At 31.5% G+C, this 26198-nt stretch overlaps 1 protein-coding gene across 1 annotated transcript in view; it reads left to right on the forward strand.

The window, feature by feature from the left end:
* The window catches only part of LOC133201002 (multiple epidermal growth factor-like domains protein 10), a 306946-nt gene that overhangs the window by 15118 nt on the left and 265630 nt on the right, over positions 1 to 26198 (forward strand). The window contains exons 2-5 of the mRNA XM_061336804.1: positions 1647 to 1883; positions 2679 to 2933; positions 8047 to 8184; positions 9869 to 10006. Coding sequence (XP_061192788.1) covers positions 1647 to 1883; positions 2679 to 2933; positions 8047 to 8184; positions 9869 to 10006 — 768 coding nt within the window. The remainder of the gene's footprint in view (positions 1 to 1646; positions 1884 to 2678; positions 2934 to 8046; positions 8185 to 9868; positions 10007 to 26198) is intronic.

Here is a 26198-nt window from a genome sequence, read left to right on the forward strand (position 1 = left end):
TCACAGGCACACGATGACGTCTCTATATGAGTGAAAAATTCTCGAAAGGACGTTAAACAAAACTCATTTCATCAATCAATAAAGCTTAATGTATAATCTGAATTTTGTCGGAAAACTTATGTCCTTCATTTTTTTTTCCAATTGCTTGTGATAAATACACAGAGGTAGTCTTACAGATTATTAAGAATTTTATGTTAGGGCGACAGGAAAAGAAAATATTTCTACATGAAATATGAAGACAACGAACAGTATTCAATCTCAAAAGTGCAATGAAACGATACAAATTTGGAGCAGAACAAAACACGGACCTCAAAAATTAGAGGTAGGATCAGGTGCCATGAAGAGTAAGCATCCCCTGTCAACCGGTCATACCCGCCGTGTGCCCCTTGTCATGAACGGGAAACAAAAACCGGAAAAATCGGTAGACAGTTCAGTGTATAAATAATGGCCTAACAATTAGTATGAAAAACGTCAGACAGCATTTGACTCAATAATAGGTTGTATGTGCTGACAAGGTCATAGTATCGACCGAAAAACTTGCGAAAATATGACTTCAAAAGAGACTGTTGATATCCTTGTTTCGTCAACTTGATTGTCTTGCTTGCCTCGTTTTAGACATTGTTCATACGTAGAGCATGCTCTTGCGTACCTAATCAACTGATAGACATAAACCCTATATGAAGGTGATAATGGTATATTGCTACATATGTAAGGGAAGTGGACGATTGAAAAGTTGAAGTCATCACGTTCATCATAAATCTTGGTAGTTAGGATACCATTAAAGTCTTTTTCTAGTTAAATATCCAAATATGAAACAGATGTGTCTGAATCTGTGGTATCTTTCATTTCAAGCTCACTTGGATATATCGAGTCGACATATGAATGACAGTAACTATTGTTAATTGACAATACGTCATCGATATATCTAAATGTCGAGTTGAAGGCTACAGCAAGTGTTTTCTTCTTTTTATGTATAAGATTTTGAACAAATTCGGCTTCATATGAATAAAAAAAGGTCTGTTAATAACGGGGCGCAATTGGCACCCATGGGAATTCCAATAAATTGTTGGAAGACCTGATCTCCAAAAACTACATAGATATTGCCAATCAGAAATTCCTAATTTTTTTCATTTCTTTTTTTTAAGTTTAAGAAGTATGTTGCTTTTTGTATTGATTATCGGTCACTTTTGTATATTTTGATGTTTTGAAGAATTAAAAAAAACTGCTTCTTATATGTATGAGTAGTTGTTCTTCACAAAGGTTGAAATACTAGCTACACTTTAAACAAAGTTCATAAAACGATGTTGAATTTATTATGCTATAGGCAAAATTTTCATGACTCACTTGTTGCCATAGTGTTTTAGTCTGATAAACATGTCAATATAAAATGTTATGGAAATTAAATCCCATACGACGTCATGTAAAGTCAAGGTCTTGACCTTCCAGAGGAGGGTCTTAGTATAATTTTTAAGTGAGTATGTATCAAGCAAGTGCGCTCTCCCCGACGGTTGCACTGTGAAATTTTAACTTGTTCTGACATAACAGGAAATTTTAGTTCAATTTAATTCTAATGAACTTCAAATTACACAATGCATTTAGTATTGTTAAAAGTTTTCCGGTACTTTCAGTACTATGATTATTTACAGATAACATTGCATTACGTAAGTTTGCATGGCAGCAGTATCCTTATACAGGCCGTCCATTAAACTTTGCGAGGGCTTACAAAGCTGTAGATGGGCTGTATTCTAACCGGTCTGTCTTTGGAGGACAGTGTACGATATCGGGAAATGCAGAGAGAACTGCAACCTGGACGGTTGATCTAGGAAGAATACTTAGTATACATCATATAACTATATACTTTAGGACGGATGATATCCCGTGGGGTACAGTAATCAACTAGTTTAAATTGATTATTGTTTTTTGAATGATATATTCTAATGAAGTTGCATAAATCCATTTTTTTCATTCTGATTCTTCATTATCTATCTTTGAATGAAATTATTTTTTTTATGTATAAAGAATAATTATAAACTATTAAATATATTTTCATTTACCATATAAAGTAATGAAATATTCAATGCTGAACTTCTTCAATATGAGAAAAACTACTTTTATGCCTTTTCTGCTTTTATGTGTAAATTTCGACAAACTTGAATATACGATAAATATGTATAAGGTTGAAATACTGCATTAATCAGTGTCCGTTGGAAAGGAAGTACTCATCAATTTATACAAATTGATATTTCTCTTTTGTGGTCAATATTCTGCTCAGTTTAAAGTGCATAAGAATAGAACTGATAAAAAAAAATCAACAAGGCTTTCGAAGTAAATAATTTCAGTTTAGTTGAAACTTTGAGATTTTAACAATAAAAATGTAATGTGCAAAATATAACTGTAAATTCTATAGTTTTGATTTTTAGTCCTTAGGTATGTTTATTTATTTATTTTTTTTAATTTTCTATTCATTTTACATTAATTCTCAACAAACTTCAATGTGATTTCCAGGATGAAACCTTTAACTGAAATCTTATCTAAGACATTAAACATGAAAATGGTGCCATTAAGCAGGTCTCTTGATGAAATATGTCGTACTCATAAAAATAATGATCTTCTTGGAAACTTACATGTCTTTGACAACACAATATCTACATAATAGAAGTTTAATTACTTTTCTCTAGACGAAAATAATGCATACACGGAACGCTTGCTTGGTTTCTCGGTTTACATCTCAAACACATCCGACAAATTTGATGGCTATCTATGTTTTAAAGACACGAAGTACACCAAGACTACAGTACCGAATACTACTACAATAGAATGTATAAACCACGGACAGTACGTCATCTACTACAATGAGAGACTTCCTGGAGTTACCTACCCTGTTGGATATTCCCATTTCGCATATAGCGATCTCTGTGAACTTGAAATTTATGGTAAGAAGCACAACAAAACAATTAAGTTCGGTATACATGTAGGTATATTCAGATTATATATCTTATGGAATAAATTTTAAAGTAAAAAGATCTTTTATGGGACCTTGGATCGATTTTCCAAACCTTATCAATCAGAATAGTTTTTATTTCCTGTTAGTGCAACTGTATAAAATTTTAGAAAATAGTCACTGAAAAAGGATGGATTTTCAGTCGACGGAAAAGTAGGTAAATGGTAAATAAAATGTAACAGAAAATTAACTTAAAGAAGTGATATTTCAGTGGCCATTTAGTCACCTTAATTGCAGATATATTTCAGAGGCCTTTTATTTTTTTTATCTGTTTCTTTTTTACCTTATATACTTGATAATTGTTTTGGTCAAATTTCCTATTGAAATGGTATTAAAAAATCCAATTGTTTTGAGGAAAAAGTTTTTTTTTAAGAATTTTTCTTTTACATAGAACAAAATAACGTCATAACGATATGACGTTTCAGATTGACGGTAACTTTTTTAGCGATATGTTTTATCTTTTGACACTAGCGTTTGCCGTAGTTCTTAATATTCCCAAAATAATAATATTATTAGTGATTTATTTTCATTTATATATATAATTTGTGTCTGATCTATATATCAACTGCTTAGAATAAAAATATGAGACAAAATATTATTTGAGATCGGTTTCTTTACCAGAAATGTTAAACATCTCTGATCTATTCCCCGCCATTTCTAAGAAGCTTCAGCCAAGGTGATTTACTGAGGTACTGAATATGAATGATCGGTATTCAATATGATTTTGATATATGGATCAGATGTAACTTATTTGCTCAACACGAATAGAATATTAGAATAAAATATTTAAATATTGCAAAGTAAATTGCTTCCTTTATACGATTCTCTCTACCATTTGTATCATGTTAACATTGAATAATCGATGCATATTTTGCTTTTGCTATAAATTGTTTTATGCGAGTTTTTGGCCAAAAATTGAAATTCAATTCACTTCTTCCAACAGAAAAGAAAGGTATTCTTTTGCGAAAAAAATACAAATTTAGCAAAAATGCGTAAGAATGAGAGGCAGCCCGCAAAAGACTCTAAACAGGTCTGGACGATTTCCAAATATGGAAGTCAAGAACAATAACCGTCACTTGCTATAAATACTCAGAATTAACAAATTATTAATTCTTCTAACAAATAACAGCATTTAGTCAAACTCATGAGAAATTAAATAAAACATGTGTTTTTTTAAGAACAAACTTTTTGTAAACATTATGCATATTTAGGAATAATGCAGTAAATAGAGTGATTCTACCGTCGAACAAACATGACATGAAAAGCTTAGAATAAATTCTAAGTGGTAATAGTGTCTGTCACTATGAGGTAGCCATCCCCATTCGTTAACTTGCGTTAAGAAATTTGACATAAACACCTCAGATTTTCAGTTTTTAGAGCCTGACATGGAGATATTTTGGTATTGGGGATATAACAGTCTTCAATGTTTCCTTTGTGTAACAAGATCATCCCGTTTTTGGTATGCGTGGTAAGTTATAATAATAAAGAGCATTACACACCTTTCCTCTTGCAAATATAAAGTGTATATATAACATGTTATTCAGTCCGCACTCATGAAACCTGTGATATTTTAAAACTAGCTAGTCTATATGATGAATAGTTGCGTGCTGTATATATCACCCCTACTAATGTTATTGTGAATTAAATTCAAGACACGTGGTGTGAATTGACCCATTCAAATGTTATGGGGTAGAACCGGTTTTATAAATAAAATGGCAGTAAACAGGAAATTGCTATAGTGTGTTTCTTTTAAAAACATGTCCTATGAAAAAAGTGTTTCCAAACCTTTCTGAAAGATTTTCATCATTTTAAACAGAAAAGTGGGGGGTGGGGGTAAAACCACACAAAATTCTAAGCATATCCTTTTCTCCGACCCGAGACAACGGGATTGAAAATCATAAAATGCACTTTATTTGGAATGATTAATAATCTGTTTCATCATAAAATTTAACAGAAATACAATAAGACTTTCAAACGAGAAAGAAACCGGGAAGGGATGGGGTGTTGAAATAGGAATTCTAAAATTAACTCAACCGAATAACAACAATACACGTACCATCTTACAAAAAAATCTGTCATTTCAAATCTCTGGTAGTCACGATGAAATTATATATATATATATATATAATCTTCAACTATCGCAAAAAAGTATAAATTAAACTGCTTGATTCATAAAAAACAACATTTATATAATTATCTTTGAAATTTAATTGATATAATAACTAAACCGACAAATCGATTTTATTGATGAACGAAGTTGTGATAAACTCGGTTTAAATGAAATGAAAATGCTCGGTATCTATTAGTATCCAATGTATACTTCTTAAACCATTTTATTTCAGAAAATGAGACTCAATTGAAATTCATGGCTGTATTTCACTTATAATTATTAACAGGAATTGATAAAAGTCGAGACCTTTATTCCCGATATCTCTGTTTGTTTATGAAAACAAAGTCCTTAGAAGAACGTTGATGCCCAAAAAAAAAAAAAAAAAAAAAAAAAAAAAAAAAAAAAAAAAAAAAAAAAGAAAGGATTGAAATAATGTCCAATATAATTTTAAATCTAAACAACTGACATATTTGGTGGTGGCATTGACGGAGGGGCACACTGCATGTATACATTAAATATAGAAAGCTTAAGATACTGTATATGCTTAAGTTAACTTCAAGTACATGTATTGTGAGTGTTAATAGTAATGTAAGTTCCCCCCCCCCCCCCAATATTTAAAAATCTTCTTCTTTACTCCTGAACATAAAGCAGTCAAACTGTTGGCATGGTTGTAATAAGCTTCAAAATTGTGAAATTCATGCCCCGGGATCAGGGGTTATGGTGTTACATATTGGACGGGGCTCTATTGATCATATAGTGAAAATGTATAAATTCTTTAAAAATCTTCTTCTCTCCCCATGTGTATAAAGCAAATAAAATAACTGCATGGTTACGATGATCAAGGGTGTATCTTACAAAATTGTGAAATTTTTGGTACCATGGTTACGGGTTCAGCTGGGAAAAAAAAAAGGGGGGGGGGTTCTATTGATTATATGGTGAAATTGCATTATTTCTTTAAAAGTCGTCTTTACTGCTCCATGGTATTTAGCAGATAAACCACGTATTTAATTATGATGGGCAATGGAGGCTCTTGTAAAATTGTAAATAACCTGGCCCCTGGGTCAGGGGTTATGGTGTTAGGGCGGGGCTCTATCTATCATATAGTGAAAATGCATTAGTTCTTTGAAAATCTTCTCAGCTCCCGGATTTTTATCAGGTAAACTAAGTGCATGGTTATGATGATCATTGATACATTTTCCGAAATTGTGAAATTTGTGGTCCAAGGTTCAGGGGTTCATGTCTGAAGGGGGGGGGGGGTTCTATTTAATATATAGTGGAAATGCCATTTTTTTCTTCTTCTCTGCCCCCTGAGTCTTTAACAGAAAAAAAACCCCAAACAATTGTATCGTTAGGAAATCTTATCAAAATGTCATAACTCCCGGATTGTGGTGTAAGGGTGAGGCTGGCTCTATTGATAGTTTTATATATATATATATATATATATATATATATATATATATATATATATATATATATATATATATATATATATATATATATATATATATATATATATATATATATATATATATATATATATATATATATATATATATATATATATATATATATATATATATATATATATATATATATATATATATATATATATATATATATATATATATATATATATATATATATATATATATATATCATAACGTTCCTTTTCTCATGGGAATTATCATCTTTTATCGAATTACATGTAAAAATGACTATGCTGATAGAAATCAAATCTGATTTATTTGTTATCTCTCTACGAGTTGGGCAATATGTATACCGACAGATCTTCAAACCACCATATAAAGATAATGAAAGTTACCTTCGATTAACACACGGTTGTTAATCGATACTTCACCTTAGCAAATGTAATTTTTATTGTACTTTAAGATAAAGTATCTAAAATAAAAAAAAAATAATCAAATATATCATTCAACTAAATAATTATAAGCAATTCTAAGTTTTAGAAATTAAAAGAGACAACAAAATTGCATTTTGTTTATTAAAATGCAGAATTGCAGATGCCCTAGAATTTTTTTTCTTACATTACTTTATTGATAAGAATTGAAAAAAAGTTATATTTTTCATAATTTATTGAATTCTCATGCAATATATAATCCTTATATTGTTGTCTAAAAGAAATTTCTTTTTAATCTTAATTCTTATTATAATTTATTGGTTTATTTTTTAGTCGTTTTATAAAATAACATGAAATTATATATGTGCTTTGTCATATTTATATTATGCAATATGCTTTTGGCCTTAGATAACAATTTGAAATTCCATTAGAAATTTAATTAAACAAACTAAATGACATTCAGACAAACATCAATAATTACGTAAATTTTTATCTGAGAATGGCCTTTTAAATTTGATGTTATATAATATCATTAATGCTATAATAGGGTTAATAAATCGAAAACTGATATTTTTTCTCAATGAATTTTAACTGAAAATTTCTAAAAAGACGAAGAATAGATAAGAAAATTAATATTACTGAAAAGTGACTGAAAGGGGAAGGAAAAGCCACGGAAATATACCAGTCTCTGCTGAATAGTACGAAAATATGCCAGAATTGTAGCTGAAATATAACTGAAAGGTCATTAATATGTATTTGACATTGAGTGACTGAATAATCACTGAAAATTCACTAAAAGCTCCCCTTTAGTTTTTGTTGAAATGTATCTTTTCTTTCATTGTCATCCAAACATCACCAGCCTGTAGTACATTTTGTTGAAGTTCCATTTTAAGTATTAGATTACATTCCTTAGAGAAATATTTCGATTTTATAATTACATTGAATTTCTTCATTAATTGTTCATGTATTAAGAATAAAAAATAAACCTGTAATCATTAATTGATAGTTACATAAAATGCCATAACATATGCAAAAGGTGATTATGGTTATTTAAAACATCAATAATTACTCAATTAGGATGCCCTACTACAGGTGTTTATGGAGAGAATTGTACCTTACCGTGTTCACAGAGTTGCCAGGAGAGACATTGTAACATTTTGGATGGGGCTTGTCTTGGATGTCTTACCGGATACAAAGGACCACGATGTGAAGAACGTACGTAACTACAAGCCATCCTGAGAGAGAGAGAGAGAGAGAGAGAGAGAGAGAGAGAGAGAGAGAGATGACATCCTTTTCATTGTTACCATGACTGGCAATGCTTGTTTAGAAACCCGCTTAATGATTTTTGTCTTGACCCAAGCTGAACAAAATGTGAAAAATACATATAATGATAGTGGAAAACTATTTTGATACTGTATGGTGTATAGTAAAGAACACATATGAATTTTATGATTCCGAGGTCGTCTTGCTTTTCCGCGGTTTTATTTTGTATCCTGTATGCTTTTCTGCAACTACTTCACGCTGCTTTTCCATGGTTGGGTAGAAAGTACTAACTCACTGTTTGAAAAAATATATATAAATTTAATATTCACACTTGTCGAGATGTTATGAAATTTGCTAAAACAGAAACAAATCGTGAAGATAAAAGGAGCCTATATTAAAATGTGAAAGGATGCATATTTGTTCTGCATCTGGATTATTTAGTATTTATGATTATTTGGTATTTATATCAGTGCTTGATTTTAATCTTTGTTTAATATGACGCTGACGGTTTTTATCAATGCCCGTATCCAATATATTACGTGACTTAGATAGCTTAAAAGAAGGCGCAGAAAAGCATGTTATAATAAGTCGCGGAAAAGCAAAAAATATATAATTGCGGAAAATCAGTATTACTTGTCAAGGAAAAGGAGAGTTGAATTGCGGAAAAGTGGACCTCCAGATTGCGAGGCAATTAAAGACATGCATTAATTAAATGTCATGCATTCATTTAATTCATCTAAGTTTCCTTTAAATGTAATTATTGTATTTAAGCTTCTTTTCTAGATGGTTCCACATTTTTATTCTTGAGGTGTTATCATTGTTGAAATAATTAGCTGATATTTTTTTCGATTAAGGGGGCCGACTGGGGTTTTCATTGCGCAATACTTCGCGCAGCATAGTAAAATAAAGCGTATTTACTCTTTTGAAGCAACTATTTTTACATAATTTATAAAGATTAACAATTTTAGGAAATCTCGGGTTAAAAAATCTAGTTACGTTTTTAAATAACTGATTTTTTAAACGATTTTTCAAATGATGGGTAGATAGACGTCGTAATAGTGTGTTTTTGACGTTATCTTTAAGAGGGGTAATTAACTATGCCATAAAATAAAAAAGTATAAAATACATGCTCTTGAAATTTAAAACATAGGAAATTGAGAATCTAAGAATCATTTTTATTATTTTTTATGAAAATCTGTGGTATCTGTCATGGTTTGTTGTACTCCATAAAAACAGGAAAATATCATGAATTTTGACATTTTGAGATGCCCCCTCTGAAAACCAGACGGTAGAATTTTGTGTTTCTTGCACAAAATGTACAATATAGTATTACCCATAAAATAATATAATTTGAGCAAAAAGTCTATGGTAGCATTTGTATAATTTGCTCAGAAGTGCGAAAAAATGGTATTTTCCTATACAATCCTATTGTAAATGTACCTGTATTTTGAGATGGTCCCTAAAAATTACCAAACGGTAGATTTTCACTAAACTTGGCATGTATACTGAAGTCAATGTGAGGTACATATGGTATAAAATTAAAGAGTTTCTCTATAGTAGTTTTCACACAATAAAACCCCAGTCGGCTCCCTTAAATACTAAAAGAGTTTCTGTTAGCATTCGCTATAATTTTTAGAATGTGATAATTATAAATACGGCTTTGAGTGTACCTTTACATGCGGTAACTGTAGCAACGGAGAACAATGTCATCACGTGAATGGAAGATGTACAAACGGATGTGACGTTGGGGCTCAAGGATATACATGTGACGAAGGTTAGTTACTGCGGTTTATACGTATCAATATTATGATAATAGTCTTCATCTGCAAGAACAACGTTTATTTTTTGTATTCACGATGAAATGATGGACAGGTCATGAATGAAGACGGAAATAATGAATGAAGACAAAAAAAAAACAAAACAAAACAAAAAAACAATGCTATTGCATTTCCTATTGATGTCATAAAAAACTAAATAAGACATTTTGGTCGCACGGGCGGGGTAATGGTAATAGCTTTTGTTGAAGAGTCGCGGAGTAAGAAGCTGATCTTAAGTAGCGGATTCGAATCCCACAGCGGGAAGTGCAGACCGGTCATGCGGATGAGATCGTAAAAACGAGGTCCTGCTCGCAGTTGGTGTCGGTAAGAAAACAGAGGTTATTGTATCGGCCTTAGAACTTGCGAAATGATGATTTGATATTCTTGTTTCATCAAATTATTGGTCAAAAGCTTGCCTATTTTTATAAATTGCTCATACGTATAGCATGTCCTAACTTGCATATAAAATCAACTGAAAGATGTAAACATCATATGCTGGTGATAAGGGTATATTGCTACATACATGGAAGCAAGGAAAGTTGAGGATTGAAAAGTAGAAGTCATCACGTTTGTCATAAAGCTTTGTTAATATTTTTATCTTAAAACATGTACAGATGTAAAAAAAAAATTATGTAAGAATTGCATTCTAATGAAATACAACCAGAAGAAGTACAGTTTACAGTGTTATTCAATTGAGACAAAAAAAGTAAGACAAAGACAAACAAGGTATTTTGTCAAAAGAGCATACATGACCAAAAGTTGGCCGAGTTTTGGTAATGAGAAACCTAACAAATTGTTATTTTTGTTACTTAGAAACACTTGGTATTATTAGCTCCAATCTAGAAAAACAAACTTCCGTGATGTTGTAGAAACGCATGGTTACATATATAAAAATATATGGGAACATTTCTCTCTCATGACAAAAAATAAAATCAGGTCTCCAAAAAAAAAATGTTTAAAGCAATGACACTTTACAAAGTTGTTGCAACTAATCAATAAAGAAAAAAAAAAGTGAGTTCAACGTACATTTATTAATTTGCGATGAATATATTTGTAATTAATCTTTCATGATTAATCGTATGCATAATTTAAATGACTTTCATATCGTGTGATCTGATAAAGATCTGGATATACTAATGTATTCAAACTAATTTGATATTCAAATTATATATTATTACCTTTCAGAAACGCAGATAAATGAATGTATTTCCCGTTGCTTTATTTTGTTCAACACATAAATATAACAGTATTGGTTTTCCTGACTTATTCTCTAACAGCTTGTCCATTTGGTAGACACGGAAAAAACTGTGATGAATTCTGTAATCCAAACTGTAAAGGAGGCTGTAACAGATTTACTGGTGTCTGTGAGTTTGGATGTTACCCTGGATGGAAGGGATGGTTCTGTGAGAACGGTATTGTTTAGTTTTAATTATCTTTTAAACAGTTTCACATGAATATATTATGAAAAATCAGTGAGAATTACATGTAATTTGAAAAAAATTCCAATGTAAGGAAATTAGAATTTATTTTCTTTGATATCATAGTATGAAATTAGGTAATATAGGTAAAAAAAAGAACTTATTTATTTTTTGCTGGATCGCATGGTGTCTTCTTCTGAAAGAAGTTTTCCCACACATTTAAAAAAAAAAAATATTTTGCCTACTATCATGTCTTTGTTCGAGTTTTCCAGTTATTTATCGACAAAGCAACCGATTTCCTTGATATAGAGATAATATAGAAACAGATTATTAATTAATGATTGTTTAAGAATGTGACGGGCGGACGTATGGGCAGAATTGCAATCAGTCATGTGGTTTGTGTTTGAATTTTGAACATTGTCATCACATCAATGGGACATGCTTAAAAGGGTGTGACAGAGGGTTTCTGGGAGAAAGATGTACAGAGGGAAGACCATTTTTATTTATTTATTTTATTATTAAAATATATGATTTTGCAGGTTTTGTTCCAGATCTCTTTCACATTATTAATGTTTATTTTTTTTTTTTTTTTTAATATCATTTATATTTCATTGTCATTTTTACTTTTTTTTCGAAAAGAAAAAAAGAAATCACTAGCTTTAATTTGCCCTTTTCCCAATTTAGAATGCGCCTTGGGTTTTCATGGTTACAGTTGTAATGAAACATGCAACATGGACTGCTTTAATGGAACATGTGATGTCTTGATAGGATCTTGTCCACAGGTATGTAGTACTGATTTAGGTTCAGACTGACATGCATTATAATCTGTTTCTTCCCATTATTTAAATAATTCGATTATCTAAATGTATTCTTGAAAATGCATGATCATTTTTTTTTTACAACATATGTATGGTTTGCCATTAGAATGATAGACAGTAATTTCAGTATACATTCCGGACTTGTAAAACTTTCAATGCAAAAAAAGTGTCGCCTATTCTCGTGAATAGACTTATGAAAAAAAGTACCAGAAGGGAATTTCTTTCTTGGGAAAGATTTCTTTCGAATTGTGTCCCAAGTTGACCAATGTTGAACTTAAAATACACATTACAAAGAATTTATCCAATTTCCCACACAGAAGTGTACCACTTTATATTTTTCAATATCTCTTTCAATGGAAATGTGATTTAGATATTTTAATTGTCTAAGGTGTTAAATTTCAATTGGGAAAAATTTAAAATACACTCTTGAAAATGTCCGCCGAAAATTTTGCAGAAGAAAAATTCATATATTTCTAAAACGTTCCAAAAAAATACATATTGGGCAGCGACGTTGCATTTTTGCACTTTTCACCAAATTATGTGGTTTGGCCTAACATTAAGTTGTTTAACTCAAAATATCACTTCTAAAGTGAAAGAGTGATAATTGATGTTTGAAAGAAAAAAGTTTGTTGGAACAAAATATGGCTTGCGACAAAGAAGTACGGCTGCCATTTGAAACAAGTGCTCAAATGACCTTAAAATTGAAAAATTACCTTTGACTTCCACGCTTTTAAAATGCATATATTCAGAATGAATTAGCCGGCTTCATTTACAATTATTAAAATTTTATCTTAATTTTAATTACTGATACATCTTTTTTTTCCCAAAATTTCCGATTATAAGTTATATTTTTCCTAAGATGATCTTCTTTTATGGAGAAGAATTTGTATAAGCGACCTTTTTTCACAATAACATTCTTTTCAATCGTTATTACAAATTAAATCCTTTATAACAGATTTGTTGAATTCATAGTTACGAATTAAATCTTCCTTTAAACGAATTCTTAATTTGTCTTAACGATTTAAATTCCTTTAAATGATTTCGACATGTTACATCAAATTAAATTCCTTAAAATAATTCGATATATTTTTCAAATGTATCGTTATAACCAATTTAAGAACTTGTTTCAACCAACTGAATCTGTTATAATAAATTCAAATTTGGAATTTTTTTAAACAAAGTTCATATGTTATAAAAAAATTTTGGAATAGAAAGTTTTTTAACTGATTATATTACCTTAAACGAAATACAAAAATTATTATGACGAATTTAAAAACAAAATGTAAATTGCCATCCATAGATTTTTATTTGCACTTTTGTCAGAAACTATTAATTTTCCATTTTCTAAGCTAGGTGAACATGTGTAATTGATACACGAAAAAGAATGAATGTAACGAACAGTGTTCGATCTAATAAAAGCTACAAATAATACAAAATATGTGGTCAGGCATAAACAAGGACCATGGACCCCTGTAAATTCTAGAGGTGGGATCAGGTGCCTAGGATGAGTAATTAGGCATCCCTTGTTGACGAGTCAAACCGTCCATGAGGCCTTTATATTAATCAAGTAGACGGAACACTCCGTAGTCAAATTTAGTACAAAAGCAAATCCAAACAACTGAAATGATGCAAGGAGTAAAAAACATAGAGTGATAGGTATTTGCTAATAGTGTTATTATAACATCCATAGAATTTACGAAACTGTGACTTTAAACGAGGTTGTTAAAATCCCTGCAACATCAACTTATGTGTGTGTAATCTGCCTTGGTTTAAAAAAAAAAAAAAATTAATGTACCCAAAGCATGCTCTTGAGTGGAGTTGTGAATAAGTTGGAAGACATAAACATCATATGCAAGTGTTTAGTGTGTATCAGTTTTTGAATTAATTCTTTGCCAATGCGCTGGAAATTAGGCATGGCGCTGCGCCATGCTATTTTGCATTAGATTTTGCTCCTTTATTAGCTGACCTGTTCTTATATTCCTACAAATCAAAGGAATATGAAATACTGGTCGGCTTGTAATGAAGCACAATTAGTGCCAATCATGAATCAAACAGTTTGTCTTCAATTTAATAAAATACTTAAGTATATATATTTCCATTGAAGAATGTTTCCCACAGTATTCAAAAATGCAATAAAACGGTTTATGATTATCAATATTATCTCTAATTATTATTTATTTTGATGGAAATAGGGATTTTGAATGAATAAGCTGTATCAATTTTGCACGTTATTGTATACTCATTTCATTCCTCGTGCAGGTGGTTGCTCCAGATCCCAATGAAATCAACATTGTTCATATCATAGGAGGAGCTGTGGCAGTCATTATTGTTTGTCTGGCTGTTGTCCTATTATTTTTTGTTTTCAGAAGGTAATTGTGATGCATGTTCTTATTATTCCTTTACGATAATGTTTTATATTTTGCTAACTTTTGCCTGCTTATATTCTACCAAATTTAGTTCACAATTAAGGACATGTGATAAAAGCTATTTTTTGCACTGGGTATCTATTTAAATAAAAAAAAAAAAAATATTGGCAGCCTTTTAAACTCACTAGTTCTGAAAGTATACGTTATAGAAATTGCATTATTGATTACTTGTTTTGAAATGAAAGACTTCATCGATCTGAATTTTACACAATATTATATATTATAAATTCAATTCATTTATTATTAAAATAATTCTATCATATTTTTTTTTTTTTTAAATTGAGGAAAAGTACAAATGGGACAGACAAAGAACAAAATCAAACAGAAAAGAGAGCTGAACAGATGTCTTCAGAAAATACAACACCTAATATGGATATCTATGACAAGATTAGCGATAATGGACTGTATCAAGAACTTGGACCCAGGAGAGAGGTATCTGATTATGGTGAATATCAGGAACTGGGACCACGGATAGAGATCTATGATAAATCTAAAGACAACACAGTGTACCTAGAACTGGGTCAAATAAGTCAACTCTCTCATTATGACAAACTACATTAGCTTGGATATGGGAAAATTTAATTTTCTTCTTCAAAGATCAACGTTTTAAAAAAAAACCCACTAAGCCATGTATATGTACTAGTCTTAAAAAAAATTAAGATAAAATATGGAAACATAAAACATCTCTATAATGTTAACTGTCCAGAACGTGTTTATTGGTCTACTAGTATTCGAGTAATATGAAAAGAAATTGTACATGAAGAAGCAAAGTGTCATAATAAGGCAGACTATCGTTTAATATTACATATGCATTGCTTTCTAATGTGAAAAAAGAAACGGTAAGATTTAAATATAATTGTAAGTTGTAGCTCAACTGTTAAAAGTAAAAAGTCATGCAAAAATGCTAGTCTCAACCAACTCTCCCATTTTCAACCTACTCTACTTGAGTCAAGGTTTATTAAATGAAGGGAGTCTAAAATCTAAAAATTGCTCCAATTTAAGAAATTAACTCCGTTAATATTATCATTAATCTTCCGAATAATCAAGATTGGATATCTTTGTAATAAACTGTGTATCGGGACATAATATTGCGGTGAACACAACTGAATTATGTGTTCTAAACTGTTGTTTCCAATGACATAAAAATTGGCTTAACATTTGCTACTTTTCCGAATATCACAAAAATAAAATGTTTCAATATTGCCTACAGTATCTCAGAAAACGGTCTACTACTTCTATAGAGTAATATCAGATTAAATAAGGGTATACGGATTCATTTTCACGTGATTTAAGGAGGTTGGATCCTGCCATCAAAAGTAATGAGAATTTTTTATCAAGTATATTTTTAGAATTTATACACATAGCTTAATTAAAAACCAAAACAAAAAATGGGGGTCAATGCACTTCTTTTGGCGCTACAGAGCATTTTGTTTGACCTTTTTGCACTGTAAATACGACTTTCACATAAATCAATTTTTAAAGATTTTCCTCCAATATTTTTTATTCAAATAGATTATGGGAACAAACACAGTCTTATTTCATCTTGAATAGACACATAAAAATTTGTGACAAAGAAAATTTTTTCAAATTACTCGCATGTTCAATTATTTGACCTTTTTGCACTCAAAAAATTTCATTTTTCTACCATTAAAAATTTAACAAGCAAAAATATATTTGAAAGTAATGACATTTTACTGAATTTAAGAAGAATGGTTAAAAGTATCTTATATATTCAGAAAATAAAATAAAAAGTGGGGGTCTGTGATGTTAATTTTTAGATATAGCTAAAATAGTGCTAATTTTAAGCTTAAAATGGGGATATTTTTTTCTTGATTTTCACAATATATTTGCTATATTTATCAAATATGATGATAGAATTCATGACAGTTTATCTAATATATAATTTAAGACCAGTATAAAACAGTTCACTGCACAAAAAACACTGTGTGCAGACTGCATGTAAAAATAGGAACCCAAACTTCACATACTTTAAATACTTCGAAAGAGAAAAAATGATCATTTTCTTCTAAAAAACCTTCCGCCACAAAATATAGTTCCTCACTTAATGCTTTTGGTATGGAATTTAATCATGGAGTTTTTAATGAATATAGTTTAATTGGCATTATAGAATCCAAAATTATTGTAAGAATTAAAACTTTATGCAGAATTTTTGAAATTTAGGTTAAGATATAAATCTGCTCAAAAGCTCAGGAGCGAACCTCGTTAAATTGATTAAATTGACATCTATAATATAAAAATTTTTTTCCCCCAAGAATTGCCTTATTTTTGGAATTTTGTCTTTGTAGAGAACTCAGAAAAAGCGAAGGTAACCAGGTATCAATTGTGCCTAATATGGCATCACATACTGAATTTTATTTTAATTCAGTATTTTTTAACTGGAAGTCTTCTGTTGAAGACAAAATCATTGTTTTCTTTAGTGTACAGATGGTGGTCTGTGAATGCGGAAATTACAATTCATTATATCTGTCAGGAATTGATATAAATGTAATCTATTGAAATACTACACATTATTTGAGCCAGTGTATGAGAAAAGGGGTCTTATGACATAACGTCATAATGCACAGAAAACGTCATAAACGTCAGAATATTGCGCGACGTCTGCATTTTCAAAGACGCTCCATTTCAAAGTGGAAATAGATTACCTATGCTATTGAACGTTATCAGTTGACCATAGTAGTCACCACCATCATGTGATCATGGATGAGGTCAATTCTGAATTTCAGGTATTTATTTAAGATAATTTTACACATGTATGTACAATTTAGTCAACAATTATTAAGATCGATTATGTAACCTACTGACGCTACGTACAGCTATAAAGACCGGCATAGAATAAGATATTGTATAGCTGCTATAGATAACACGTATTACAAGTTTTATGAAACATCAATATATTAATTTAATACCAAGGAAATAAATATAAGATTAAATCCGAAATGAACTGCAAAAAATGAATCAACATGAGCATGTGAGTCTTATTTTCTCGGTCAGACAGGGGCGTAGCTTCCATTGTGGCAATGAGGTAACTGCCATCACCCCCTCCCATAAATAACAATACATTGCAGAAAATATTTTGTAATATTATCAGCAAATCTTTAATGTACGTTCATATCATCAAGATCGGGCTCTACCTCCTTTACCGAAAAACTCCAGGCAGGTAGTGATGGGAAAATATTAAAAATCGATGAATGTTTGACAATTATAGTTTTGACGAAATAAAAACTAAGTTTGATAAAATGTGTATTCATCTGAAAATGCGTTACAGTTTTAGTAAACATACTGATTAACTTTTTAACATCACCAGAAATCCGAGGTCGGTGAGCTTTTAAATACTTTCATATATAATGTATAGTATCATATCCACGCTATGAAATTGGTAAAGTTGACGAAAATTCTGTGCAGGACAAGTATGATATTTGCATTTTAAAACCCCTAAATCCATTTTCTGCCCGGAGGGGGGGGGGGTCAGTCCACTAAACCCCTACCAGGGCTCTGTTTAACTTTTGGACCTACTGGGGGCTTGAAGCGGCCCATAACCCCGGACCCTATGGTTTGACTCTATTTGACTCTATAGAATGTATTTAAAGTCAAGCTACGCCCCTGTCAGAATAATGCAGCTATGATGCGTTGAAGTAATTTCTCACATCACTTGTAAAACTGCATTGTTCGGTAATAAACTGAGAAAACAATACACACGCGCACACTGCAATGTGCGCGTGTGTATTGTTTTATAAGTTTATTACCGAACAATGCAGTTTTACAAGTGATGTTTAAAATCACTACAAGGAATTTACTTATAAATAACTTTTAGTCCATATCCACGTTATTATAAAAAGAAGAAAAACAAGTCACCGGCACAATAAATGTTCACATATATGGTAACTAGTCGGACAAGTGTTTGGATTTTCTTACAGAACTTTCAGATTAGATGTTATATATTAAGATTTTAACACACAATTACGTTTTGTACAATATTTTCAATTTTACGTTTACAAATTGCTTTAAATTAATCCTTGTACTTTCTTTAAATAGTTACATGTACATTAATGAATAAAAACGTCCAATAGATATTTTAAATTTCCCTCTGTTTACGTGGTGCTTAGCATCAGAGTCGTCATAACTCTCAGAATATTGACGGACAGACTAGATAAAGTCTACAAAAAATCAAATAAATAAAAATAATAATGAAGATAAATAAATAAAATTAGAGAAAGAGAGTATATACGAATTAAAAAGTAAATCATATTCTTTTCTCCAGTTTTAAATAGTTGAACACAAATCAAGATTAAAAGAATAGAAATTTAAAAAAAAAATTATAATAATAAGAAAACCATACATTTTTTGCAAAATTCTACTATTTAAAATCAAAGTGGATCTTTCAAATTTAATTCTATGTCATTTATATAGGACTAATACATTTAATAATTATAAATGAACATGAAGTACATTTAGGGGATAGATTCGTTAAATAAATAAAGTAATTTACATGTATTATATTTCGTCGATTTCAAAGATTTAATAGTCTTTTAATTTTTAGGAACTAGATGATCTTTTCAGTACACACTTTGGGTTGGAATCAGCTGCCAATTCACACTCAGATTTTGAGGAAGATCGTTCAACAAGCGATCAGGACGATACACCCTCTGATCCGAATAGATTAGACCGAATACGCAATTTTGTTCTCTCTCAATCAGGAAATGAATTGTCTGACTGTGAGAGTGAAAATGAAAATGACACCCCTTCAGAACTGAATGACATTAAACAAAATTGTAAATGTGGTCAGCGTTGCTTTTCAAAGTTTGAGAATTCCGTAATTCTTGACCATGTATTTAATGTTAGAGAAATGGAAAAAGATGTAAAAGATTTATACATCATGGGTTCTATTAGCATTGCCGGGTCATCTGTCACTCGAAAAGGATCAAGAGTCCGGAACTCGTACCACTACAGTTTTAGAAATGTGAAAATTTGTAGATCGACTTTCCAGTGTTTATTTGATGTCGGGAAAAAGTCTCTCTCTAATCTCTTGAAACATTATTCAGCAAATGGGGCCGTCCCTAGACGACATGGAAATCATGGAAGGAAGCCGAAGCATGCAGTCAGTTTTGACGATGTACAGAGAGTGGTAAATTTCATTTTGGGCTACGCCGAGGAACACGGCCTCCCTCAGCCTGCAGCCCCTAGAGGCAGGGATGATGAGCCTCCCATTTTTCTTCCTTGTAATTCGACGAAGAAAGCTATTCATGGCCAGTACAAGTCGGCATGTGATACAGATGATGTAAGGAAAGTAGAGTACCACACATTTACAAATATATGGAACTCCTGCTGTTCACATATTAAAATATGCGGTCCTCGATTTGATGTTTGTCATAAATGTGAATTGCTGAGGAAGAGGGTACTTGATGCAAGATCAGAAGAAGACAAACTAGAGGCCTTAAGAGAATTTCAAAATCACATCGATATAGCACAGAAGGAAAGATATCTCTACAAAAAACTGGTTAAAGATTCGCTGGAAGAATTGCAAGATATCGATCGCCAGGAACACCATAACCAACCTTTATCCTCTGATATGACTAAAGTTCACTATACGTTTGATTTTAGCCAAAGTGTTGCTTTGCCTCATCATGCACGTCAGATGGGACCCCTATATTTTCTTACTTTAAAGAAAGTACACATATTTGGTTTTTCGAGTTGACGACAAACCTATGCAATATAACTACTTGATCGGGGAAAATGAAACACTTGGACTGGATGGAACGCATTCGCATGGTCCAGATACTGTTATTTCCTTGGTACATCATGGCCTTGGCAACTATGGTTATGGAGAAAAAGAGTGCTTGATACATGCTGATAATTGTGCAGGTACACACACACACACTCTCTCTCTGTTTATAACCGTAAACCGTATCACGATTATGTGTAATAATCTTTTAATCCAGTGTACAATATTAAATGTAGAAATATTACTAAGCAAAAGAAAGCAGTTTTACAACAGCACCTCATCTCATTGATGCGTTGTAAGTTTTTTAAACACAAAGAATCTAATATATTATTTTGTTGCAGTACTATTTATATTTTTTTTTTTAATAAATATTCCGCCTTTAGAATATTAAATCTCTAATGTTAATTTCCGGGGGTGGGGGGTGGGGGGGATATTATAATTTATGACATATTGACTCTGTATGAAGGCAACCTAGGGGCTTGTATATTTAAAACTAAATGGCGAGAATTTTAAGCAGTATACGGACAGTATTTGTTAATTTTCATTTGGGTTTGAATCATGTTTGAGTGCATGAATAAAAAAAAGTATTTGTACGTTTCACTTACATCAAGATAAAATGCCATTTAAAGATAAATACAACATTCTCTAGTAAATTATTGTTCCTGTATTTTCAGGTCAAAACAAGAACAAGTTTTTGATTGCGTACTTTGCATGGCGAGTGATTACTGGTTTGCATCATCAAATTACTTACCTGATGCAGGTAGTTGGTCATACACGATGTCTGATTGACGCAGGTTTTGCAAGGGCAAAAAAGCTGTTCCGTCGCACAGACTGTGATAGTATGAGTGAACTTCAGAGAGTTTTTGATCATTCTTCAACAACAACAAAGGTATTCTCTACGACAACGGAAGAGAGTCTACATGGAAATACTACGGTTGGAAAGAGTTTTTGGGCCGTTTTTTCAACTCATTACCTGGTATTTCAAAATACCACTCTTTCCGATTTCATGTGGACTTTCCAGGATTTGTATTTGTAAAAGAAAATAGTGATTCGGCCGAGAAAAAAATCAAAATATCAAAACCTGATGGACTTCAGCAGATTCCGGGAAATTTTCCTAGGGAACTTGCACCCTTCGGAATGTCTAGAGAAAGAGCTCAGTATCTTTATAAGAAGGTCAGACCGTATGTACGTCCAAGATGTCAAGATGAATTATGCCCTCCAGCCCAGACTGAAGAATTGCTTACCTAGGCTATTTATTTTCCATTAAAAATGTGACAAATGCCATATTTTGTTTATTTCACAAACAACAAATATTGATTGTTAAACATTTTTTGAAAAATAGAATTAATGCAAAAGAAAAACAATTTTAAATAGTACTCTGTTCATTAAAACCGTAACTTCACCGGGGTTGATATATGACGTTTTTGACGTCAAAATACAGGATTATGACGTTTTAGCCATTTTTGCACTCTTTTAAAACCATAAAATGAAGCACTTATCATTAAGATATACTATTAAAACTTATATATTCTGATTCCTTGCGTTTTATTCTACAAGAATCAGCAAAAATCTGATTTTGTGATTTTTATGTCATAAGACCCCTTTTCTCATACACTGGCTCATTTATTTGTTTATAATTTTTAGCTTTGTTGGTTTTAAATGAGTAATTACATAAATTTAAAAATGCATTGATCATACAATACAAAGGGATTTTGCAAGTATAGGGAAATCTTGCCAGAAAAAAGACCCAGAAAAAGAAGTTGTTTAATGAAAACCAAAGACGATGTTTTTACATTTTTTTTTCTATTTTGACACAGCTGATGAGTGCCAATGTTCACGTGTGTCCAAGTATGCACTTACAAACTCTTAAATGTGATGTCACATACATGCTATTTTTGTCATGCATTTTAAATATCATTTACTTGTTTCGTTTATATCGACATAGTACTAGTATTTTCATTTTTTTTATATTTGTATAGATATGTAAACTCTGTATTAGTATGTATACATGCAAGCATACAAAACGATTTGTACAAATCAGCTATGGATAACGAGAAAGCTTTTACTTGTTAGTGCAATTGTAGACAATACGTTGCAGAGGGAAAAAAAAACTTCCTTCTGGGAAAAAATGCGCACATAAATATCACAGATGAAAACACGTACGCCGAGGTAAAAATAATTGACAAGCTCATTAGCGAAAGTTCTATCTTACAACCATGAAACAAAGGACAAATAAATAAACTCATTGATAAATTTTGCAGTGCACAAACCCGGTATGAACCCCTTATAAGCTATGGAAACTATGGAAAACTGTTGTTGAACCAGCCGTTCTCTATTGTTGCTAGATGTGGACAATCATTTCAAACATATTGTAATATTGTACAGATTTACAGCACACTGGATCCAAGGCTTTGATCGACAATCTCCATCACTATACACTATGTATTCGTTGGGACATAAAAAACACAATTTCTCTTCTGAAATCGTCCATGTAGATCTAGCTACCCATTATTTCCTAGCGTCTGTTTATTGCAAGTTTGTGTACTTTCTCTGAAGATACACTCCAAAAAAATGTAAATTTATAAATTGTATTTACATGATATTGAAGTGTTACAATATAGAATACTTCTTCAGCGAGTACCTTATTAATAGAGTTTGTTTGTTGTTTAACGTACCTCTCGAAAAATTTTCACTCATTTTGAGACGCAACCAGTTGCTGGTGGATGACTGCAAATTTATACCTATACTCGGCACTCAGAGCCATTGAGCAGTGAAGGATCTTTTTCAGGCCAACACCTACTGCGACACGGGTCCTCGGTTTATACGGTCTCATCCGGAGGACCGGTCTCCACGTCCCGCAGCGGATTAGAACCTGCTACGTAAAAATCAACTCCTTACTCCGCGACTCTAGAGCAGACGCTCTAACCACTGCACCACGAGGGCAACTCATTAATAGAGATACATGGACAAAATTTATTTGGAACCAGTACATCAGCAATGTTATGAACCTTTCTTCTTATGATGAATGAAGAATCTCTTAAAAAGGCCGACCAGAACTAAATATTTTCGCGGAAATACACCAAGAACTAACAACCCAGCCACTTTGAACACTTAGTCTCCAGCACCCTGAACATACGTGGAAACTATTTGAACTCATAAATATTTTGATTAGAAGAAGTGATGTGTAAATTATGCAAAAGAAAAACACAGGATAGTGTTCTACATATTACTTTAGACTGTCCAAATCTGTTCAAAAGCCATGGACATTTTATGAACCTGATTGTCTACTGCTTACCAATGAATATATATTTTGAGCTCCCATACAAGTCCGAAACTATTATGGTAAAAACACTTCTAGGGTCTAGGAAGAACGGAATCACTCCGGGATATGAATTGATTTTATTCATCATGTCGGTCTCTACCGGAATTACAGCTATGATGAAGGATAAAAAATCTATTATGATGAAAGACAACAGCATGTCCAAGTTTCATTCTGAAAAAAAAAAAATCACGTGACCATTATTCTTTATTGCACTTGTACATATACTATTTAACTTTATGTTTCAAATATATGAACTGATGTTAATTAAATGTTTTTCCTTATGTTTATGATAGAACCAAACTCTATATCATAAAGGAATTAAAGAATGTCTATCTGTCTGTCTGTCATGATAAAGCTGCATATGTTTAATTTTTATTCATTTCTTTTGTATAAAGTTGATTGTTTGTGTTGATTAATATTTCCAATTTTAGGGTTTTTTTTTTTGTTTAAGCGTAACATTTATTTTTGATCATTTTGATGTCAATTTTCTTATTGTGTTTCTGTTTCCGTTTTCATTGTGATAGCTACATTAAAATATTTTGATATAAAATTTTATTTTTTTCATTTTTTTCCCAAATTTATTATTATTGTGAAACGAACGCTCCTATATTGTCTGTCAGCTTAAAATTGATTTTCCATTTTTTCTTCACTCACAAACAACTTATCAAAAACCTAATATGTGTTTATTACATTAATAAAATTTTTGGCCTAAAATTTAATTACACAGTCCGTACTTCAAGTCTATGTAGAAAGTTCCAGTCATTGTTAATAAAAAAAGTTGATGATAATGAATAGTGGTCGGTTTTTAGAAAATCAACAAACAATGCAGATCTGTGAACAAGGCATAAAACACAGACCCCCAAAAATTCAAGAGGTGGGATCGGCCGCCCAGGAAGCATCCGATGGCGGCCCGCCACATATGCCGTAAGCCCTGAGTATTGATCATGTAAAGGGAATTTTCTGTAGTATAAACACAAGCCTTACAATAGGTATGAAAAACGTCAGACAAAATACAACACACTGATAGGAAATATTTGTTAACAAAGTCACTATAACGACATAGACTTTACGAAATGCTCAACTTAAACGAGGTTGTAAAAATCTCTAAAACAACAACTTATTTTTCATTAGCCTGCCTCGGTTTAAAACAGATCCCACCCAAAACATGCTTCGGAGTATCGAACAAGCTGGGAAACGTAAACCCTATAAGCACATGATAGCAGAATGTAACTAGGAAAGTTGACGATGGAAAAGCGAAAGTCATCTCGTTTATCATAGGGCTTAGTGGTAAACTCTTATGAAAGAATTCATATTCTGTAATAAAAATTCATGTTTTTAAGGTGTATATTAACACTGTATACATCTGGAAGATTGCACTACACCATAAATCATCATTAGAATATTTATCTGCCTGCGGTACCATGTTTGTACGACAGAGTGTAGTTGATAGAGAAAATACATCAAACCATTTAAGTATAATTAATATTCAAAAAATGAAACAACACGAATTGGGTGTGTCTTCTACAACCGCTGATTCGTTTGCTTAAGGATTTGCCTACAGGACCTTTTTTCCCCAAATTTTTAAATATAGACCATATATCTAGTATACGTTCACCGATGATAAAGGGTTTTAAAAGCTAAATCTCACAAGCAGAAATACTTCCTTGATATGAAAAGTAATGATATTTGCTTTTTCCATAGGTAAATTGCTTATCAAATGCAATGGATGGCAGATGTAACAATTTTATTTTCTTGTTGTCAACTCCATCGTTAGGTGAAACATAAAAATTGGAGATCGAGAGTTCTATTATAAGCTTCCATTTATTTGACAAACTAACACTGGCAAAGTTCTATATATTAGCTGGTTGTCTGGAAATAAAGACTGTCGATTTTGAACTGATGGTGACTTGATTTCTTTACTGACTTGTTCTTCTGTACTCTTCAAATTTAGCGATCTATAAACTAAATCCAAATAAAATATAACTACAGAAAAGGAGAGCAATACCTTGTGTGTGCAGATAACATGGTGCTAATCTCTAAAAGTGGATATTAGAATAAGAACTAGAAACAATGAGCAAGGTGAAAATAACAGTGATTGAACAAATAATGCAAATATTTGAACAGGGCATACATTGTAAAACAAGGTGCCTTGGAATAGTGGGCATTCCTTGTTGATCTATTAAGATAATTCATAAATACTTAAGTTGTTTGTGGTTGATTGAGGTGTCCTCATAAAAATATTGGATTTGAGAGTCTGCTCCATTCTAAAACGTCTTTTCCTGGTTTTTATAATTTGAAATAATGCGAAAAACGGTAATTTTTAAAAGTTCATTATCATTGGTTATTGGCAAAGAACACACAGGTACTCTTTGGCAGATATTAAAAAAAGATGCTGATTGACAATATATATGTAGTATTTGGAGAT

Source organism: Saccostrea echinata, unplaced genomic scaffold (assembly GCF_033153115.1).
Source record: "Saccostrea echinata isolate AGI-Se365-2 ecotype Australia unplaced genomic scaffold, CSIRO_AGI_Sech_v1 ptg000042l, whole genome shotgun sequence".
In the NCBI taxonomy this organism is placed as follows: Eukaryota; Metazoa; Mollusca; class Bivalvia; order Ostreida; family Ostreidae; genus Saccostrea; species Saccostrea echinata.